Source organism: Mastomys coucha, unplaced genomic scaffold, assembly GCF_008632895.1.
Source record: "Mastomys coucha isolate ucsf_1 unplaced genomic scaffold, UCSF_Mcou_1 pScaffold6, whole genome shotgun sequence".
NCBI classification, from domain to species: Eukaryota; Metazoa; Chordata; class Mammalia; order Rodentia; family Muridae; genus Mastomys; species Mastomys coucha.
This window is the reverse complement of record NW_022196912.1, coordinates 131,764,177-131,783,549: the sequence shown is the minus strand read 5'-3', so window position 1 is coordinate 131,783,549 and position 19,373 is coordinate 131,764,177. Positions and strand designations below refer to the sequence as shown.

Sequence of the window (19,373 nt, the reverse complement as noted above, 5' to 3'; positions counted from 1 at the left end):
GCCATCTATACAGCTACAGTGTACTCATATACATAAAATAAATAAAATAAATCTTTAAAAAAAAAAAGAGAGAGCAAGAGGCAAGAGAGAGAGGCAAGAGGGCAAGAGAACAAGAGAGGGAGGAGGGGGCAAGCAGCCCCTTTTATAGTGAGCCAGGCCTACCTGGCTGTTGCCAGATAACTGTGGGGTGGAGTTTAGACCCAATGCTAACAAGTACCATTTGCACCATTGTAGAAGTTTTTCTGAAGTGAGTGTTTAAATAGGATAATAACATTTCTATTCTGTTGAATTTGAGCTATGGATTGGGGATTTCAGAAAACTGCCTGTGTAGGCCCCTAGTACTCAGTGGTTAGTAAAATAGTCCCCTTGCTGTTAGCCTGGCAATGCTCAGTTCATTACTTCTCTCTGAGCGTACAGAGTTTTGAGAATACAAAATAAATATAGTTTCCCCTCTCACATTCTGCGTTAATAAAGTAGGTATCCTATCAAAAGCCTGTAATCCTAGCACTTGGGAGGCTGAGGCAGAAGGATTGAAAGTTGAAGGCCATCCTAGGTATATAGTGAGTTCTAGGCCAGCATGAACTATATGTAACAAGACTCCATCCAAAATCGAAAACTGAAAGGTTTGGTACTGGTGCCACTAGGCAAGGTTCTACCTGCCATGCCTTCACAATATAAACCAGAAACTGTTGGTAACCAGCAGAGGCTTCTGGGCCTTCCTACCATGACTGCTTCAGCCTTTCTTCTGTGAGTTGCCTCCCTCTTTGTGGTACACATAGACAAAACTCAGCACTGCACCAGGCCTGCCTCCCCTCCCCCCACAAAAAATTAAATCCAGACAGTACACTACAGTAATAATAATGGCTTAAAAACTTCCTAGACAGTCAACTCACAAGTACCTCTGTGTGTGCGCACACACACACACACAATCATGCTTATGTAGTGAGTTTCCTGTTCTTCAAAATCTAAATATACTTCTCAAAAGAAAGCTACCCTGAATTTTCAGAATCAAATGTAGCTACCAGAACAATAGCAATACAGCTTCATTTTAGATGAATCCTAATGGCAGACTGATACTTAGAAATACTAAGGGCCAGAAAGAAGTTCCCCAGGCCTTGTGGCCATCTTTGCTTAGGAGAACTGATCTTGTAATTGAAACAGCCACCTTAGTTAGCAAACAGGAAATACTCTTTTTTTTTTTTTTTCTAGACAGGGTTTCTCTGTATAGCTCTGGCTGTCCTGGAACTCACTCTGTAGACTAGGGTGGCCTAGAACACAGAAATCCACCTGCCTCTGCCTCCCAAATGCTGGGATTAAAGGCATGTGCCGCCACTGCCCGGCCAGGAAATACTTCTTTACTTGGCCCTGCGTGACAACTGTCCACTCCTTCTGGCTTCTCCCCAGGAGTTACATGAAAGAAAGGCCACATAAACCAGTCAGATTAACAGAGAAGGGATCTGCAGAGAGAAGTCAAAGTAGAATGGATATCTAAGGCCTGTGTAGATCCCAGGAAAAGGACAAGGGCTAATGAAACATGGTGTAAGGACAGACACCATGCTTACCACGAGAAAGTGCAACATATGAAAAAAACACAGTCAGCAGGACTTGCTCACTTTGCAGGCTGTGTGATCTTGGGCCAACTATATAAGTTTCACAAGCTGGGGTTTCCTAATTTGTGAGCTTGGAAGTTCCTGGCCTAATTATCTCCTAGGTGGCCAGATTGTATCATGTGCTTGAAAACATTCACCAGCTCCAGAGAACCAAGTAAAATCTCAGTTGTTTGTGGTATCCCTCCATCCATCATGAATAGGATGTGGAGTGGGAGGAGAGGGCCTCTGACTTGCATCTGAACAAAGAAGGAAAGAGGATAATGAGCCAGTTCTTTGAGCACTTCCAGGGTGACAGCTACTCTACTTTGAGCACTTCCAGGGTGACAGCTACTCTACTTTGCACCCAAAGAGGACTTTATACTCTGGGATATTGACTGCTCTGATGAGACCTAATGTGTACTGTATGAAAGTTCCCAGTAACTTTCTATTCCATGAAAGGAACAACACACAAATTCATTTGTTACCACTTATATTCCAGGTGCCACACATCATTTAATTCTGATAACCACCATGGAACCTGTAGATATTCTTAGCTGCTGTTTACAATTAGAGTCAGACATGCAGGGCAAATAAGCAGGAATTTAGATGTAATCCTGGGAACCAGCTTGAGGAATAAACTTCCTTTCAGGATAGGTCAATCGCTCAGTGTTTACAAACTGGAACTGGGCTCAGGGGAGACGCATGATTAGTGAAGATGTTGCTTATCCCTGTTTGGATCAGCTGTGTTAAAGCTGGAATAGTTCATGTCCATGTTTTAATGGATTACTTCTATTTAACAGTTATAATAGGTGTTGGTATTTGCACAGTGTTCAGATGTGCTTGGAAGGATCAATGTAATAAGAAGATGGCAGTGCTGTCCATGTTAGAGAACCCACATAAGTAAGATACAAAGCTTAAATGTGCCAGGCTGCTCCTTCCTAACTCCCTGCTTACCCTTCTTCCTCACTCTGGCCAACACCAAGGGTTTCATGACCAATTCAGTGGCATATGCATATGAGTGTATGAAAACGCATGATAAACCCCATTACTTTGTGTGCCAATTCAAAGAATAAGTTTAAAAGAGAAAGCTGGCTAGGGGTGGGGGAGCTCCATGAGTAGGATGCTTGTCTAGCTACACGGGAATCCCGTTCAAATCAGTTCACACAATGAAATCTTGTTTGAGCCTCATTTAATTCCTGCTTTACATATTTGTGTGTCAAGAATTAGTTCAATAGGAAGATCACTTATGACCTGTGGTATGTTTCATATTTAATGTAATGAATGTATTTTAGTAACTTTAAATATCTATTAATAAATCTGACTAGTCTCATGGCTAATCCTTGGATGAGTGACCCAAGCCAAGTTTGGCACGGAGGTTGATGGTGCGTTTCTCTGGGTAGACCCTCCATCCAGATGTCCCAGGAGTTTGAACAGGATTTGAAGGATCTGATTTGACTGTATTGTAGAGCTTAGCCCTGAATGCTGTCTGTTTTTTAAATGCCTGTTGAGTTGTAAAGATTTGCAGTTCAGCTCACTGCTAGTTAAGTCAAACTAGACAAATGAGATCACAAACCAGGTATCTAGCTATCTCCATTTTTTAGGTCATTGCTTTCCCACAGGAACAAGGCTTTAAGGAAAGCCCCTCTGGGTAACATTCCCATTTTAAAGAGGAAACTGGCAAGGACAGAAAGCTCAGGTTATCTGTGCACAATGCTTAAAAGGACTCTAAATGTAAAAAATGTAGGATGGATGAATATTTGGGCACATACTAAACTACATCATAATAGATTTAGTAAGAATTATCTCATAGGCTCATATATTTGAATGCTTAGTCACTAGGAAGTGGAACTTTTTGAAACTTTTTTGATTTGAAGGGTTAGGAAATGTGGCCTTACTGGAGGAGAAAGAGTGTCACTGGGGGAAGGCTTTGAGGTTTCAAAAGCCCATGCCAGGTCCTGTCTCTCACACTACTGTCTATGGACCAGGAAGTAAACCTCTCAGCTACTTCTCCATGTCTTCCAATATGCCACCATGCTCCCCATCTTGATAATAATGAACTAAGTCTCTGAAACTGTAATCAAACCCCCAATTAAATGCTATCTTTGATAAAAGTCACTATGGTCACAGTGTCTCTTCACAGCAATAGAGCAGTCACTAAGAAAGACACTAGGCTTTCTCAGCTGCTGATTTCTGAGAACCTGTGAAGCTCCACCCTATAATTTAGGACCCAGGTCACCACACTCAGATGGGTCTCTTCCCATCTCACCTGCTGAATCCTGATCTTAGGTCAGACTGAGACTACAGTTTGATGCAGCCTGAATTTCCCTTGCACTTAAAACAAATACAGTGGGGCACAGAGACACTCCTATAATCCCAGTTCTCAGGAGACTGAGGCAAGGGATCTGGAGTTCAAGACCAGCCTTGTAATTTCAAGAATAGTCCAAGTGACATAGAGAGACATTGTATCAAATAACAACAAGCAAGTCTATTTACCATGCTACCTAAATTTAACAATTCTCCTTGTTCATGTACATGCATTCATGAATGTAAATTCAGCTTTATATCTAGTTTCTGAATGGCATTTTGAGCCATTAAACAATTTCTTTAAAGAGTAATAAAAGTTTGTTAGTGCCAAAAAACTATTGCCAACAGTAGTTCTAGCTACAAATACCCTGTAAACTGGGTGTTGATATACTTTCTACTGTGTTTCTTTGTAAAACCAGCAAGACAGGTGGGGGGAGGGGTATGTGGAGAGTGTCCAAAGTCAAAGTCACTGAAGAGATCACAGCCTCCATCCTTTGAGAGGTTACAAGGTAGCAAAAGAGGAAATTCATGAGGAATCTAGAAACATTTGAGTTTTGGTTTGGTTTGGATTTTGAGATAAGGTCTCTCTACATAGCCAATAGCTTGCTATGTTGACCTTGCTGACCTAGAACTCAACAAAGCTCTGCCTGTCTCTGACTCCTGACTGCAGAGATTACAGTGGTACACTATACTGCCGGACCCCTAGACATGCATATGATGGATCAAAGCAAACAAGTACTGGGGTCCAAAATGCCCTTTTACCTAGTGCTTAAATGTTGTGATGAAGTGTGTCCCACTGTGGCTGAATTATTATTTTTACATCTAAAATGAAACAGAAAAATACAAAGAAGATATTTAACCATGTGTTAGGTTACAACTTTGCGAATGTCCTGTGTACTATCTATTAAACACCATTGGCCTGCTTGCTGGGTTATAATAAACATGTCGAAACTGAGATCAGAATCTGCAGCAAACTAAAAGAGCACAGCTCCTCCTCTATCTCGGGCTGAAGTGTCCTTTAGTCACTTCAGGAAGGGTAAGAAAGTGTGAATGCTTGGTTTTTGTTGTTGTTGGTGGTGGTGGTGGTTTTTTGGTTTGTTTTTTTTTGTTTGTTTGTTTGTTTGTTTGTTGTTTTTTGGTTTTTCGAGACAGGATTTCTCTGTGTAGCCCTGGCTGTCCTGGAACTCGCTCTGTAGACCAGGCGGGCCTCGAACTCAGAAATCCACCTGTCTCTGCCTCCCAAGTGCTGGGATTAAAGGCATGCACCACCAGTGCCCTGCTGTAAATGCATGTTTTGCTGTCTAAACAGTGCAAGGCTTAAGGCAGAAGATTAATATAACCCAGCTTCAATCTCCTCCTCTAACTACTTTGCATGCATGCAAACAAAGAGGGGACCTGCATCAGATCTCACAACTACAGGCACATTCTCCCTATTGTCAGTGGGTTCCCTGCCAAATCTCCAATAACAGCACCCTTATCAAAGTGGATAAAAGGTTTCATGCTCACTGGCAGGAATGTTTGATCACTATCAAAAGAAGCATTTTTGGGATAACTCAAAGGTTGTTTTGCTGTACAGAGCACCTGGCAGAAAACTACTACAAAGCGATGCCATTGTTGAGCCTTCAGCATGAGTGGTACCATATGACTTCTGTTCCGAAAGTTCTGCTATTACCACAGACCTGAGACACTGATGTCTTATCTTTCAACAGAGTCTTTACTGCCATTGCATACGGGGCTATGGCCATTGGAGAAACACTTGTTTGGGCTCCTGAATATTCCAAAGCCAAAGCTGGAGCTTCACATCTGTTTGCTTTGCTGAAAAATAAACCAACGATAGACAGCTGCAGTCAAAGTGGGGAAAAACCAGTGAGTACAACATAGAATATTCTGCTAAGATTAAGTACCAGAAGTTTGTGTAGAAGAATGTTAGCACCTCAAGGAGAAGTACCTTATTCTAGTCGGATTCTCACCTCTACTCCTAAAATGTTTTATGTTTAAAAAAATGTTGAAGTTTATATGCCTAATCCATAATAATGTTCATTGAAAAATTAATTACTAAGTAAAAATGTATTTAGATGACAGTGGTTTTGGTCTTTCAGGAATGTTGGCTAGAGTTCATCCATTTTTTTTCTAATTATATCTTCAAGGCAAACAACGCCTTTCATGTCAAACACAGTTTTTCATGGAAAACATGTTGCAAAAGAGGAAAAGGAGAAACTGAATACACTTATTATTGTACACACTTTCAACTATAAACTTTAAGAAACCATGAGTATTGAAAAAGAAACAACAGAGAGCTAAATAATTTGACGATACACTTCTTGATAATAGTCCTATACATTAAGTACATGTTCAGTGAAAAAACCTTTCTAGGAATCTTACATTTAAAAATTAGAATCATCCTTAGGTATATATTTAAAGTTTTCATTTAAAACTATACTATTTCGCTCTAGAATTTTAGTAGTAGATTTATTTATATGATAGTTTAAAGTGACACAGTTTCAGCAGAGGTATAAAATTAATAAGATGCTTGTGTGTATATTTGGTAACAGAAATAAAAATGCCTTAAAATTCTCAAAATGGAATACTCAAAGATACATCACAGAAAAATCAAACATATTGGAAAGTAAAAAACATGAGAATATGTAAAATCTTGGGATTTTTAAGTGTTTAATGCTACTTTTATTTTTTTCCTAAAAGTTCAAAGAAAAATTGAGTATCTCACAGCTATGTCCCCTTTAGAACTATGTGTACATAAAAGCTGAGAAGGAGGAAGGGAGGGAAGAGAAGGAGAAAGGAAAGAAGAGATAAATTATACGCATGACATAGAACACAAATATTTCATATAAAGACTACAGAATTACTCAGTATTTTATTTAATACAAAATATTTCAGATTATCACTTCTGCTTTGAAAAATTGAAATCTGGGCAAATAAATTCCACATATTGATATAGACTAAAGCTAGCTAACAGACACATAGAAGCCTATTACATTTTTCTCCCCATTTATGTAAGACTAAACTTTTCCATATTGTAATTAAAAATAATAAGAATAGATTTTGAAATGTGTTAAGATCTAGGGATTTTCTAGACCATCTCTCTGTGACTTTCCAAAGGCATCAGAACATGTGCTGAGATAATTGTTCTATCCATTTTCTGCTGTGTTTTAACACTGAAGCAAATAGTGTATGTTTGTAGGGGCAAAATGTAAAATAAACAAACCAAAAATAAATAACTTCTTTTCCTCTCAGATCTGGTGTGCATCATGATGGATATTTTATTCTGCTGCCTGAATCTTTAACAATATCTTAGTGTTTTAAACACATTTTGTTTGTATTTGTATGCTTGTGTTTGAGACAAGATTGCACATCTGTTGTGCAGGCTGGTCTCAAACTCATTATGTAGCCAAAAGTGGTCTCTGAATGTCTGATCCTCCCACCTCCATCTCCCAAATGCCTCAGTCACTCCGTCTAGCATGCACAGTACTGGGGATATAAGCTAGGACTTCTCGAAGGCTAAGCAAGTACTCCTCCACTGAGCTCCACCTACCTCCAAACATGCTTTGTATTTTTTCTCCAGTTTAGAATACTGCACATGGTTATTAAACCTGACAATTAAGAGCTTTGTCTGAAAAATCTAGCTCTAGTGTGTATGTACCTTGATCACAAAAGCCAAAAAATACTTTAATGTGTTGGAGAATGTTATTCAGTGGTAGAGCATGTGCTTAGCATATATGAAATTCTGGCCTGACTTCCAGAAATACACACACACATACACACACACACACACACACACACACACACACACACACAGAGAGAGAGAGAGAGAGAGAGAGAGAGAGAGAGAGAGAGAGAGAGAGAATGAATGAGAAAAAAAGAAGAGGGAGGAAAGGAAGGAGAGAGAAAGGCCAACTATGAATTTTAAAAGAACCCAATCTTTGAAGAAAAGATAAATAAATAAAAATAAAATAAGTAATCATCATTTATTTATAGTTCTGGAAAGTTTTTTAAGAATATCCTTAGTTGGAGTTGGAAAGATGACTCAGCAGTTAAGAACACTGGCTGCTGTTCCAGAACACCTAGGCTCAATTCTCAGCACCCACATGGCAGTTCACAATTGTCTGTAACTCTAGTTCCAAGGATTCTGACACCCTCACACCAAGGCACATAAAATTAAAAATAAATAAATAAATAAGCAAACAAACAGATAAACTATGAAAAAACTTTAAAGAGAATAGCATATTTCATTAGCATAGAGAAGTATTTGCTTACATAAAAATCACCAATGACCAAAGAGATTGGAAAACATAGAGAAAAGTAAACTTTCAGCTAAGTCTTTCTGCCAAATAATGATTAACTGAAAATGAAGATAGCTCATAGTTCAAAGCAGTATATATTAACTGTAAAACATAGTCCAGTTTTTAAAGTAAAACACATGCAAAGAGTTTATAAGGCATTTCTGAGTGAAGCAGGAAGTGGTTTTTAAAGCTCAAACTAAATTAAAAATCAACAACAACAATTTTTACTTAGAGAATATGGTCAGCTAGTCAGCAGAACAGGCTGTGATGGCAAACAGAAGGAATCTAGTGCTTTGCAGGAACGTAGGCCAGCAGTGAAGGCAGCAAGACATACACACATAAAGTTACACACACAAATGCTGATGAGGGTCAGCCTTGAGCTGGTGGCTCTCTAGAGAGGAATGTATTTGACATCAGAATGGTGTGGGAATGTGAACATTTTACAGTGAGCACTTACCCACGGCATGGCCATGGGTGTAGCTTTCCCAAGTCCACTGTGAACACTGTCTCCTTCCTTTCACAGGACACCTGTGAAGGGAATTTAGAATTTCGAGAAGTCTCTTTCTTCTATCCTTGTCGGCCAGAAGTTCCTGTCCTTCGGGACATGTCCCTCAGCATTGAGAAAGGGAAGACTATAGCATTTGTTGGGAGCAGCGGCTGTGGGAAAAGCACATGTGTTCAACTACTGCAAAGATTTTATGACCCCGTGAAAGGACAAGTGGTAAGCTGAACTTAAAACACCTAAGCTGAATGTTAGTGGCAAACCCTTAAATGTGCAGGTAAGCTTAGTAGAGCAAACACAAAGCCAAATAAATAAACAAAGCAACTCTGTTTTGCTCTTACCCAAGGAAACAGCAGCCCCACAACACAACTGGTGCGTAAGACTTTGAAATTGACAATGACCCAGAACCAAGCTTTCCCGACAGCCTCCTGACAGCCTCAGTTCTTATCTTAGAAGCTGTAGAATTCTTTTGGAATATGGATGGACATTATCACTGCACCCTACCTGTTCTGGCTCAAGAGCCATAGTGGTCTCCACCCTTTGGCTGATCTCACTGGCCTTCCATATTCTCAACTGTCAAGACCATTTTGTGGGGAGGGGAGAGTGGGGGGGTGGACTAGGCTAAGGCTTTCTCCAAATCAACCTCCACTAAGCTAAGAGTCCTAATCTTAAAAAGAAACAAACTCTTGCTCTTTTGAACCCAAGGATTACGTTTTTGACCTTGCTTGTATCTATCTTATGTGCCTCATGTTCTGTATTCCTATTACCCTCTCCCACCACTGCATCTCTCCTCTCCTCCCGATTCTTATACACACGAAGCTTGCATCTTGACCCCTCCCTTATACAATAAAAACTATAGTTCTCTAAAAGTAAAAGGTTGTCATGTTAATCTTTATTCTCCTATAACTTATAGTCTTTTTCCACTATAGCGTCTAAACAAACATCTGGAAAACAGTTGTTCATAAAGCTCCCTTGAACTAAGTGGCATCCGTCTGTTTTCAGGCAGCATACATACTCCCTCCTTGAAACCAAAGGAAAGTGGTTCCCCACCAAGCAAAATCATGGTTTAACACCACCAAAGCCCTTTGTGATCTGGCTCCTGCCTCCCTCTCCAAACCTCCCCTCCCTCTCCCTCTCACTGTGTGCTGAACATCCATCTCCACAGCTTGTGTGCCTTTTTTCTTGTTGTTTCTCCACCTGCTCGTTATGACTCAAGTTCTACCTGTGTCTCATCTGGCATAGTCCCAGAGTTCCTTCCCATGGCATCCTAGATGCCCTTTGCCTCAATCCTTCTCTATTCTATTACTCTGTCTTCATATCACCTTCTCTTTCTGAGTTGCTAGGTGCGTGTATCTGTCAGCTACAGTACAGACTCTCAGGGTAAGGAGGAGTTTTGCACTCTATTACTACTTCCCCAGTACCTAGAGCCCCAGGTACATAGCAGGCATGCTCATCAAACAGCAGATGAAGTATCTATGTGAATGAATATATATGGCCCAGAGCCAAGTGCCCATCTCTAAAGGTAGACTTCTGTATCAAGCAGCCAGCTCTCTCATTGGGGATCAGTAATGGATTGGGGATCAGTAAGTGTTGTTTTACTTGAGGGGGAGGTCAATCATTTTCTATATGACTTCAGGACAGAATACTAGGTATACTCTAGTCTCTGGGCATATCCCTGGAACCTGTGGCCATTCTAGAAGTATATATATCAGCCTTTCAGTAAGCTGTAAGCTGGGAGCTCCTATCCAGCATATGATTTATGAACCTTCTTTTGGCAACATATACTTCAAAAAATAGCTTGAATTCCTAGGTTTCTTGTTATGATTTGTATATGTATGAATAGTGTGAAGTGTAACATGACACAGTTGTTAACAAACTAGTCTGCACTCTGCTCTGGCAGCTGCTTGACGGCATTGATGTAAAAGAATTGAACGTGCAGTGGCTGCGTTCCCAGACAGCCATCGTCTCGCAAGAGCCTGTGCTCTTCAACTGTAGCATCGCTGAGAACATTGCCTATGGTGATAACAGCCGCATGGTGCCCTTAGAGGAGATCAAAGAGGTCGCAGATGCAGCCAACATCCATTCTTTCATTGAAGGGCTCCCAAGGGTAAGGAACCAGCTGAAATTTTGAGCTACAAAGCGAGTGCTAATTTTAATGCAGTCTCACATAAAGATAGATGCAAAAAACAAACCTGATATTTTTGTGTATTTTTTTCCAAGCCTACTAGCCATAATGCACTGGACTAACTTTGACTTGTAACATCTTTATATGCCTGCAGTCTGCCTTGGTGCAGATATGGTGATAAAACATAATAGTGTCACTTTGAAGTAAATATTTGGGGAAGAAATAAAAATGAGCCCTGTAGTTTACTTCATTTTCCTCAGATAGATTTTTCTTTTAAAGACAACGTCTCCTCTCTCTGTGGTTCTAGTTGATCTGAAACTAACCATGTAGACCAGACTATTCCCTAACTCCCAAAGATCCACCTGCCTCTGCCTCTGAAGTGCTAGGATTAAAGTTATGTGCACCACTACACCTGCCCAAGAATAGATTTTTGTGGGTAAAAGAGTAGCTCTCATCTGCCCCAGGGCTCAGGCTGCTGGGGAGGCACCGCGCTTACCCACGTCAGCGCCAGGCAGGCATCAGGCTATGGGAAGCTGTGGGACCCAGCTCCAGGGGTGAGGGAGCACAGTCTGAGGTCCCGGGGGACTGCTGGAGGCAGGAATGGGGTGGTCCCAGGCCTGCAATGTCAGGTTCTCTGACTATTGGGCACCCAGACGCTGCTGGGAGTCGGAGAAGAGCTGAGAACTGAGTGGGGGCCCTCGGGCTGGATTTTGCTCCTGGCCAATTCCGGCTGGGTTCCTCGGGGAGGAGAGAGTCCTTGGCTTGTTTGGCAGGCAGGAGGCTTGGCTTGGTAGAGGCCATGACTAAGAGCGCTGAGAGGCCTCTTGTGGGAGATTAGATGCGGCTCTTTAGATGAAGACCTGTTCCATTGCTCCCCACGGTGAATTCTGATGAGAAGAGATAGTCCATGGTTTTAAGACATTTATTGTCATGACGGAAAGTTGATGAGTTAAAAACCATACCCCACTTTCTCAGGGCAGGCCTGAGGTTAAATACTTTTTGCATGGAGGAATGCCTGGGAAGGAGAGCTTAATTGGCTAAGCCCTTCAGGCCTTTACATACCTTATTAAAATGGAGATCTGTCTTGAGGTCACATCCTCTACCTGTGGAGGGGCTTGGGGCGTTGCCCTTATGTGACTGATGGCCATAGAGTGGCAAAATACCTACGTCCCTTGCAGGGTCACCTGCAGGGTCACCAGGGTTTCAAACCTAGCTCAACCAAAAACCAGGCTGCCTTTCACAGTCCAACAGATTCTCTTATTTGTCTTTTGGGGTTGGCCTCAAACTCAGAGATCTGCTTGCCTCTACCTCCCAAGTTCTGGGCTTAAAGATGTACCCATCACCACCCACAAGAATAGATTATCTAATGCAAACAAACTGATCTTGATATCCATCCCAGTCTGAGAACACAATATCTATGTAAAACTCTGAAAGATGAGGTCAGCTTGGCACATAATTCTCAACACAGCTGCATATACAGCAGGCACTGAAGGGTCTTCCCCAACATCTAGATTGTATCAATCTTAATTTCTCCAGGAATAATCTAGCAAATTTAACGGTTGCCACCCTGTCAGTTTCTGATGACTTATTTTACCTTTATTTCAAACTTTATGGATTCACCCATCTGCCATGTCCTGATGTTCAGATTCTGTACTTCCTACCCTCACCCTCATCCAAACAGTTATGAATTTATTTTATTTATGCAATACACAGCTACACAGTCTTGCTTTTTGTACGCCATCGAACTATTACTTAAGACAAATCAAATGCAATCTCATGCCTACAGAAATAATTGTTATGCAAAGAACATTCTAAATAATGAGCCCATGGAGATTATATGAGCAAAGACATGGCAAGAGACTATAGTGTACTCACAGAATAAGTGCTGCCCAGAGTAGTAACTCACACTTATAATTCCAGGACTCAGGAGAGTGAGGCAGAAGCCACTTGGGGTACTTAGCAAGACAACATTTCAAGAAAAAATGTCTGAAATAAGAATAGATACAGAGTGATGAGTATTTGGACTAGGGAGAAGAATATATGGACGTGTAGTATTTAATGAGCTTAAAAAGGTATGACTGAGCACTTAAATACCAAGTCTTAGATCCGGTTCCTGTAGCTTCCATAAAATGCCCTGAAGAAAGCAACTTAGGATAGAATTTAATTTGGGTTTCAATTCCAGGCTGCAGTCCACCACCTTGGAGAAGTCAAGGCAGCAGGAATCTGAAGCAGCTAGTCACTTTATATCTATATTCAAGAGCAGAGAACAAAGAATTAATGTGTACATACCTGTGCTCAGCTCCTTTCCTCTACTCCCACAATCCAGGGCCTCCTTCCTAGGGAATGTCACCACCCAGAGTGGGTTTGCCTTTCCACCTCATTTAACATAATCAAGGTAGTTCCCCACAGACATACCCACAAGCCACCCCAATCTAAGCAATCCTGTCTGGGACAACTTTCCCAGTGACTTAAGATTGTGACAAGTGGGTAATTAAGACTAACCATCGATCCGGGCAGTGCTGACACATACCTTTAATTCCAGCACTTGGGAGGCAGAGGCAGGTGGATTTCTGAGTTCGAAGTCTACAGAGTGAGTTCCAGGATAGCCAGGGCTATACAGAGAAACCTTGTCTCAAAAAAACAAAAAAAAAAAAAGACTTACTGAAGGATTGTAAATAGGGATAACATTTAGAACTGGACATTTACTAACCCAGAGGCATGGAAGTGGTGACATGGAGTGACAGAGATAAGGAGATGGGAGATCCATTATGGAAGTTTAGGGAATGGGTTCTTAAAGTCTAAATTCATAAGCATGCAGTACAAGATAAAGAAACAGATTTGAAAAGCACATGAACATGAAAGCAAGCTGGCTGTAATGGGGCATGTCTGTAATCTCAGTGCTCAAAAAGCAAGCTGGCCATAGTGGAGCAGGCCTGTAATCACAGAGTTTAGAAGGACCCTGTCTCAAAAACAAAACAAGACAAAACAAAACAACAACAACAACAAAAACATTAACAACAAAGTAAATAAAATGGAGCAGAATTGTAGAAATTGGCTCAAGATTGTTCAACAAGCAAAAGACTCTCCACACTAAGCGTCCTGCTGAGGCAAAACAGAAAGCAGTGGTCAGAGTCTCAAACAGAGAAGGGCAAAGAAATAGAGATTATTCATTCCTTTAAATTGGGCTTTAAAGCTTGCATAGGAGTTTTCCTGACAGGAAAGAATGAAACCCCTCTGAGCAGATAAAATAGCAATATGCACACACCTAAAGGAAGCTTTAGATACGAGGGGGATTTTTAAGATCCCAATGCATATGTCAAACAATAAAGAACTGAAGTGAGGCCAAAACAGAGCAGCACTCAATGTGGAAAGCTCCAGGCTAAAACATTTGACCTTTGTCTTAAAAGAAGTGGTATGCTTCTACATGTTTTTAGAAAGGGAAATGACATGGTCAAAAAAAGTTTTTTAGGATAGAGACATAGCTTAGCAGACAAGAACACTCACCATCAAAACAGAGGGCTAAAAAAGGTCAAAAAAGGGAACTACTTCTCTTAAGCTTGTCCTCTGATCTCAAAATGCAGACACAAAAAGTAAGTGATTTTGTTAAGATTGTTATTGTTTCTGATTATCTGTTATCCCTAAGGATGACATTTTTAAAGAATAAAAACACCTGTTAAAAGTAACCTTTTGGAGGGTTTGAAGTCCCAGGCCTGTCTGGGCTACATAGTTAGCCCAGAATCTGTGTAAAAAAGTAAAAAAAAAAAAAAAAAAAAAAAAAGTAGACATATAGAGAAATGGCTCAACAGTTAACACCTTAGCTATTCTTCCAGCAGACCTGGCTTCAATTCCTAGCACCCACAACTGCCTGTAACTCTAGTTCCTGTAACTCTTCTGACCTTCAAGGACATTGCATACTTGTGGTTCATAGACACACATTGCAGGCACAACACCCATACACATATAAGTAAGTAAGTAAGTACAAATAAAAGAGAGATTAGAGGGACATGGAGATCAGGGAGAGAGCTAGGTTTTTAGTTGGTCTTTCAGAAATCTAAGAGCATTATGGGTATAGTCACATACACTAGTAATTGATTAGGAGCTCAGGAGCAGCCTCAACTACATGACGAGTTTAAGACTGACTTGAGGCATTGGCTCAAAAAGAAATAGACAGAAGTACCCAGAAACTTCTGGTGAGGGCAGAAGCTTGTGTTAAAGCAGTGATAGAGACATCATGGAGACACTGAGAGGAGCAGAGTGTGACCATGAACACTTGGGTATGGCTACAGGTATGGGACTAGGTATGGGTAGGGCATAAATGCCAGGCTCTCTGACTTACATGCATCTAGTGAAGACTGCATCCAGCTATCTGGGGATATGATCACAGAGGGTTAGCATGAGATGGAAATCTCATTCTTCACCTGATGGTTTTAAATATTTTTAATTGTTTTGAACCGAGAAGCAGGGAGTATAAATTCATCTGTGTTTACTAACACTTTTCTTCATTATTTTCCCCTTGTGCTATAATTCTGAGGTTTTTTTTGAAAGAGCAGTTCAATTGGTAAGGTGCTTTGCTGGTATGCTCAATGTCCTGGGTTCAATCTGGCATCACCTAAATGGGGTCATGCTGGCACATGCTTATCATCCCAGTACTCAAGAGGTGAGAAAGAAGGATCATGAATTTAAGGTCATTGATGCCTATATAGGGAGTTCAAGCCCAACCCAGACTCACTCTATCTCAATAAAGAAAAAAAATAAGAGAAAAGAGAGGAGGGCGAGAATAGAAAGTCAGAAGAAATTCCTTCATAGAAGAATAACGGCCATAGGGTTCATAGGACTAAGAATAGATTTCAGGTGTGTCAGGGCACACCTTTCAAGAGTATTGAAATGTGAACTCTTTAGATGTCTCTGTCCCACAGTTGCTAATGTTCTTTGTTAACCTGCATGTTTCTGAGACAGAAATACAACACCCAAGTGGGACTAAGAGGCGTGCAACTTTCTGGCGGCCAGAAACAAAGACTGGCTATTGCAAGGGCTCTTCTCCGGAAGCCAAAAATTTTACTGCTGGATGAGGCCACTTCAGCCCTAGACAATGAGAGTGAGAAGGTAAACAACCTCTTCTTTCACGTCAAATGGGAGTGTGCAGTATCACAAAAAGGACAGATTGGGAAAATGAAGATCCAGTGGTGTAAGGAGGAGAGGGTTGAAGCTGGGCAACCAGGTTCTGAAAAGGTTTTCTCCTTTGAATTCATCTTAGAGCAAAATGAGTCAAAATCTGAAAGTATCTGACCAGTCAGGAAAAGTCCAAGGAAATGTTCTTGTCTAGTTTGTTCTTTTCCATTGATGCCAAATCATCTAGCAAAGGAAGAGTTTGTGTGTGAAGGAAGAAGTTGATGCAGGGAGAACATTCTTGTCATCTACCTTCCCAAACTTTTCCTGTGGTTAGAGCAAAATGAGAGGTGAGGGGGCACAGGTATGGAAATACAGGCTCTTGGTTTCAAGCTTGGGACCATCTCCTTACCTGTATAACCATTCCATTCACACACATTTTTGTAAATGCTCTTCCAACCCGGTCCTACCTTAGTATTTTTTCCATTTCTATCTGGCAGAGTGGATATTTCCCAAACTCAGGCAATAAAAAAAAGAACATCATTAGATGTTCTTAGCAACTGAGCTTAGGCATGCTTAAGAAGATCTACCCCAAACTGAAAGTCACTTAGTCTTTTTTTCTTCCAGGTGGTCCAACAGGCCCTTGATAAAGCCCGGAGAGGGAGGACCTGCCTAGTGGTGGCTCACAGACTGTCCACAATACAGAATGCAGATATGATCGTAGTTTTGCAAAATGGAAGCATCAAGGAGCAGGGAACTCATCAGGAGCTCCTGAGAAATGGAGACACATACTTTAAATTAGTAGCTGCACATTAGTAGTAATGGAGAGTGCACAGTAATTACTTGGCCTGCTCTAGACTCTTACTACATAGTCAATACCTAGAATCAGACTTGCTCTGTTCAAGTGTCTTCTCTTTAGATTTTTAAAAGTAAAACAAGGGGACTGGATAGGTGGCTCTGTGTTTCAGAGCACTGGCTGTGATCTTCTGGGGGAGCTGGGTTTGATTCTCAGCATCCACGTGATAGATCACAACCACCTGGAACTCCAGTTCCACAGGATCCACTCAACTATTCTGGTCTCTGTAGGTACCAGGCACACATGTGGATGTCCATATGTGCAAGCAAAACACACACACACACAAACATATATATGGCTGTACTGGAACTCAGTCTGTAGACCAGGCTGGCCTCAAACTCAGAAATCTGCCTGTCTCTACCTTCCAAGTTCTGGGTTTACTTCCAAGTGCTGGGTTTAAAGGCGTATACCACACAAAACTTATTTTTTAATTAATTAGAAAAAAAATCAAACCAAATGTTTAGAAAATTTACCTGGAGAAAGTGCCTGTATCTCTTATTTCATAAACATATCCTAATGCATTTTCTTGTAAACAGCTTTAGGCAAAAGAAAGGCATTTCTTTATTGAAGTACTGTGATAAAATTGCAGAACATCATCTAGTTGGAAGGTTTCAGCTGAAAGGGTAAGATGCAGCGAGTTAGGCACGTAGCACTACAGAGTATCTTTAATTGGGAAGACAGCTTTGCAGCATATCAGCAAACTGTCTGTGCCTCCTTTTTCTCTAGACTATAAATATTCAATTTCTAAAATTCTGTTATATCCCCTCATTGGGCAGGGGTGAGAGAGTTTGAAAGTAGCACAGGGTAAAGTAGCCACTAAGGGGAGATGGCTCCTGATTCCTCCAGTTAGTACAGAGCCTCACATGACTAGTCCTTCCTGAAGATTCCATTCCAAGCTTTGGGTGTTCAGTATGAAGCATTGGCTTACTGAAGTATGAACACTGACTAAAAATAAAAGATCCTCCTACTGCCTGCATGTGAAAATTGCTTCTCTGTATTGGATCAAACAATTTATTTAAATTCATACGTACTTAATAATATGTAATATATGATTTACAAGTTCTATATAAATAGAAATATTAGTTAACTGAGTCATAGTTTCCACTTACTTGAATGCATAATATCATCTTTAGTCCCCCTCTTTTTAAAATTATTTTGCTAGGATATATTAGTTACGTGTAGTAATGGATGTCATGGTGACATCTTCATACTTAACATTTTCACTTCCTACATACTTTGATCACATTCATCACATGTCACCCTAGCTTGTCCATCCACTTATGCTGACCCTCTTCCTAACCAGTCCATTTCTGCTTCCATGTCCCTTTGTGTGTTATACAGTGACTTTAATAAGGGGTTGTTTTCAGGAACTCAAGTGAGGGACTACAAGAACATGGGCAACTTACCCACTAACAAAGAAATGTCACACACACTCAGCAACCACTTACTGCCTATAAACCTCCAGAGAGCAGCAGCAACTTATGAACCCTTCTCCTATATCATCAGAATGTTGATGGGACAATTTTGTGCAGATCTCAGATGTCAAAGCTTTTGACATTTCAAATGTGCCAGGGCCACAAGAAGAAGAAAAAAGAAAATCTGAAACTAAGATAAGGGATTGAACAGAATTCTCAAAAAGAAGAAATGCAAAGGCTAATAGATATTTTTAAGTTTCCATCATCATTAACTACCAAGGAAATACAGATTAAAACTATGTCAAGAGTGAGAATGGCTATCATCAAGACAACAAAATATGGCAAATGCTGGAAGGCAGTATAACCTGGAACAACCACTATGGAGATCAGTAAGCCTCAAACTCACGATCCTCTTGCCTCAGCACCCTAGTTTTGGGATAACAGTGTGCACCACTGTCCTCTTTGCTGCTCTTAATTATCTTCTATTTACAATGTCACAACCAATGTCTCTGAGTGCTTTCAGCCAATGGTCTGAAATCTTGTGGAAAAGAATTTGAACCATTTATGTACTATTCCACCTTTTAAAAAAATACAAAACAAAAATAGGCATGAGATTGAGAACCAGAAGCATTGTTTAGAAATGTTGACACTGACTGCCTTGTGGCTATTTGGCCCACGTGGGCAGACAACCCTTGGTAGTTTCTCTGCCCAGAGCAGCTTAGACAGGAAGAAAGAGAAGTGTGGTATGAATACATTGGAGCCCAGAGCAGGAACAGCCTAGGTTCAAGATCTGTAATTCCCATTGGGTGGGCAAGTACTTACAACTACTTACCCCTGAGCTTGTGGGCACTCACCCCATACAATAGATATAGATGACATAGATAGATATAGATATGGATATGGATATAGATATAGATATATTACTGTCCTTTCTCACTTGTAACCCTTCTCATTTTCATCAGTGCTTTACTTCTAATGATTGTGAAGGACCCACAGGCAGCATTCTCCTAAGTAAAGCTACTGTTGTTTCCAATCTGTGAGGTTTTTAGTTAATGAAGGGAGAAAGTAAGTAGAGACCAGATCCTTTGTAGGGGCAACCATAGTTGAAATGTCTCTAATAGTTTCCTACTCTGTATTTCTCTCTCTCTCTCTCTCTCTCTCTCTCTCTCTCTCTCTCT

The 19,373-nt window shown here is 40.7% G+C and overlaps 1 protein-coding gene across 1 annotated transcript in view; it reads left to right on the top strand.

Annotated features, from left to right (window-relative positions):
- The window catches only part of Abcb5 (ATP binding cassette subfamily B member 5), a 100,222-nt gene extending 83,307 nt beyond the window's left edge, over positions 1 to 16,915 (top strand). Inside the window, exons 24-28 of the mRNA XM_031356875.1 lie at positions 5,603 to 5,759; positions 8,715 to 8,912; positions 10,594 to 10,800; positions 15,775 to 15,921; positions 16,552 to 16,915. Coding sequence (XP_031212735.1) covers positions 5,603 to 5,759; positions 8,715 to 8,912; positions 10,594 to 10,800; positions 15,775 to 15,921; positions 16,552 to 16,740 — 898 coding nt within the window. The 3' untranslated portion in view covers positions 16,741 to 16,915. The remainder of the gene's footprint in view (positions 1 to 5,602; positions 5,760 to 8,714; positions 8,913 to 10,593; positions 10,801 to 15,774; positions 15,922 to 16,551) is intronic.
- The last annotated feature ends 2,458 nt before the right edge of the window (positions 16,916 to 19,373 follow it).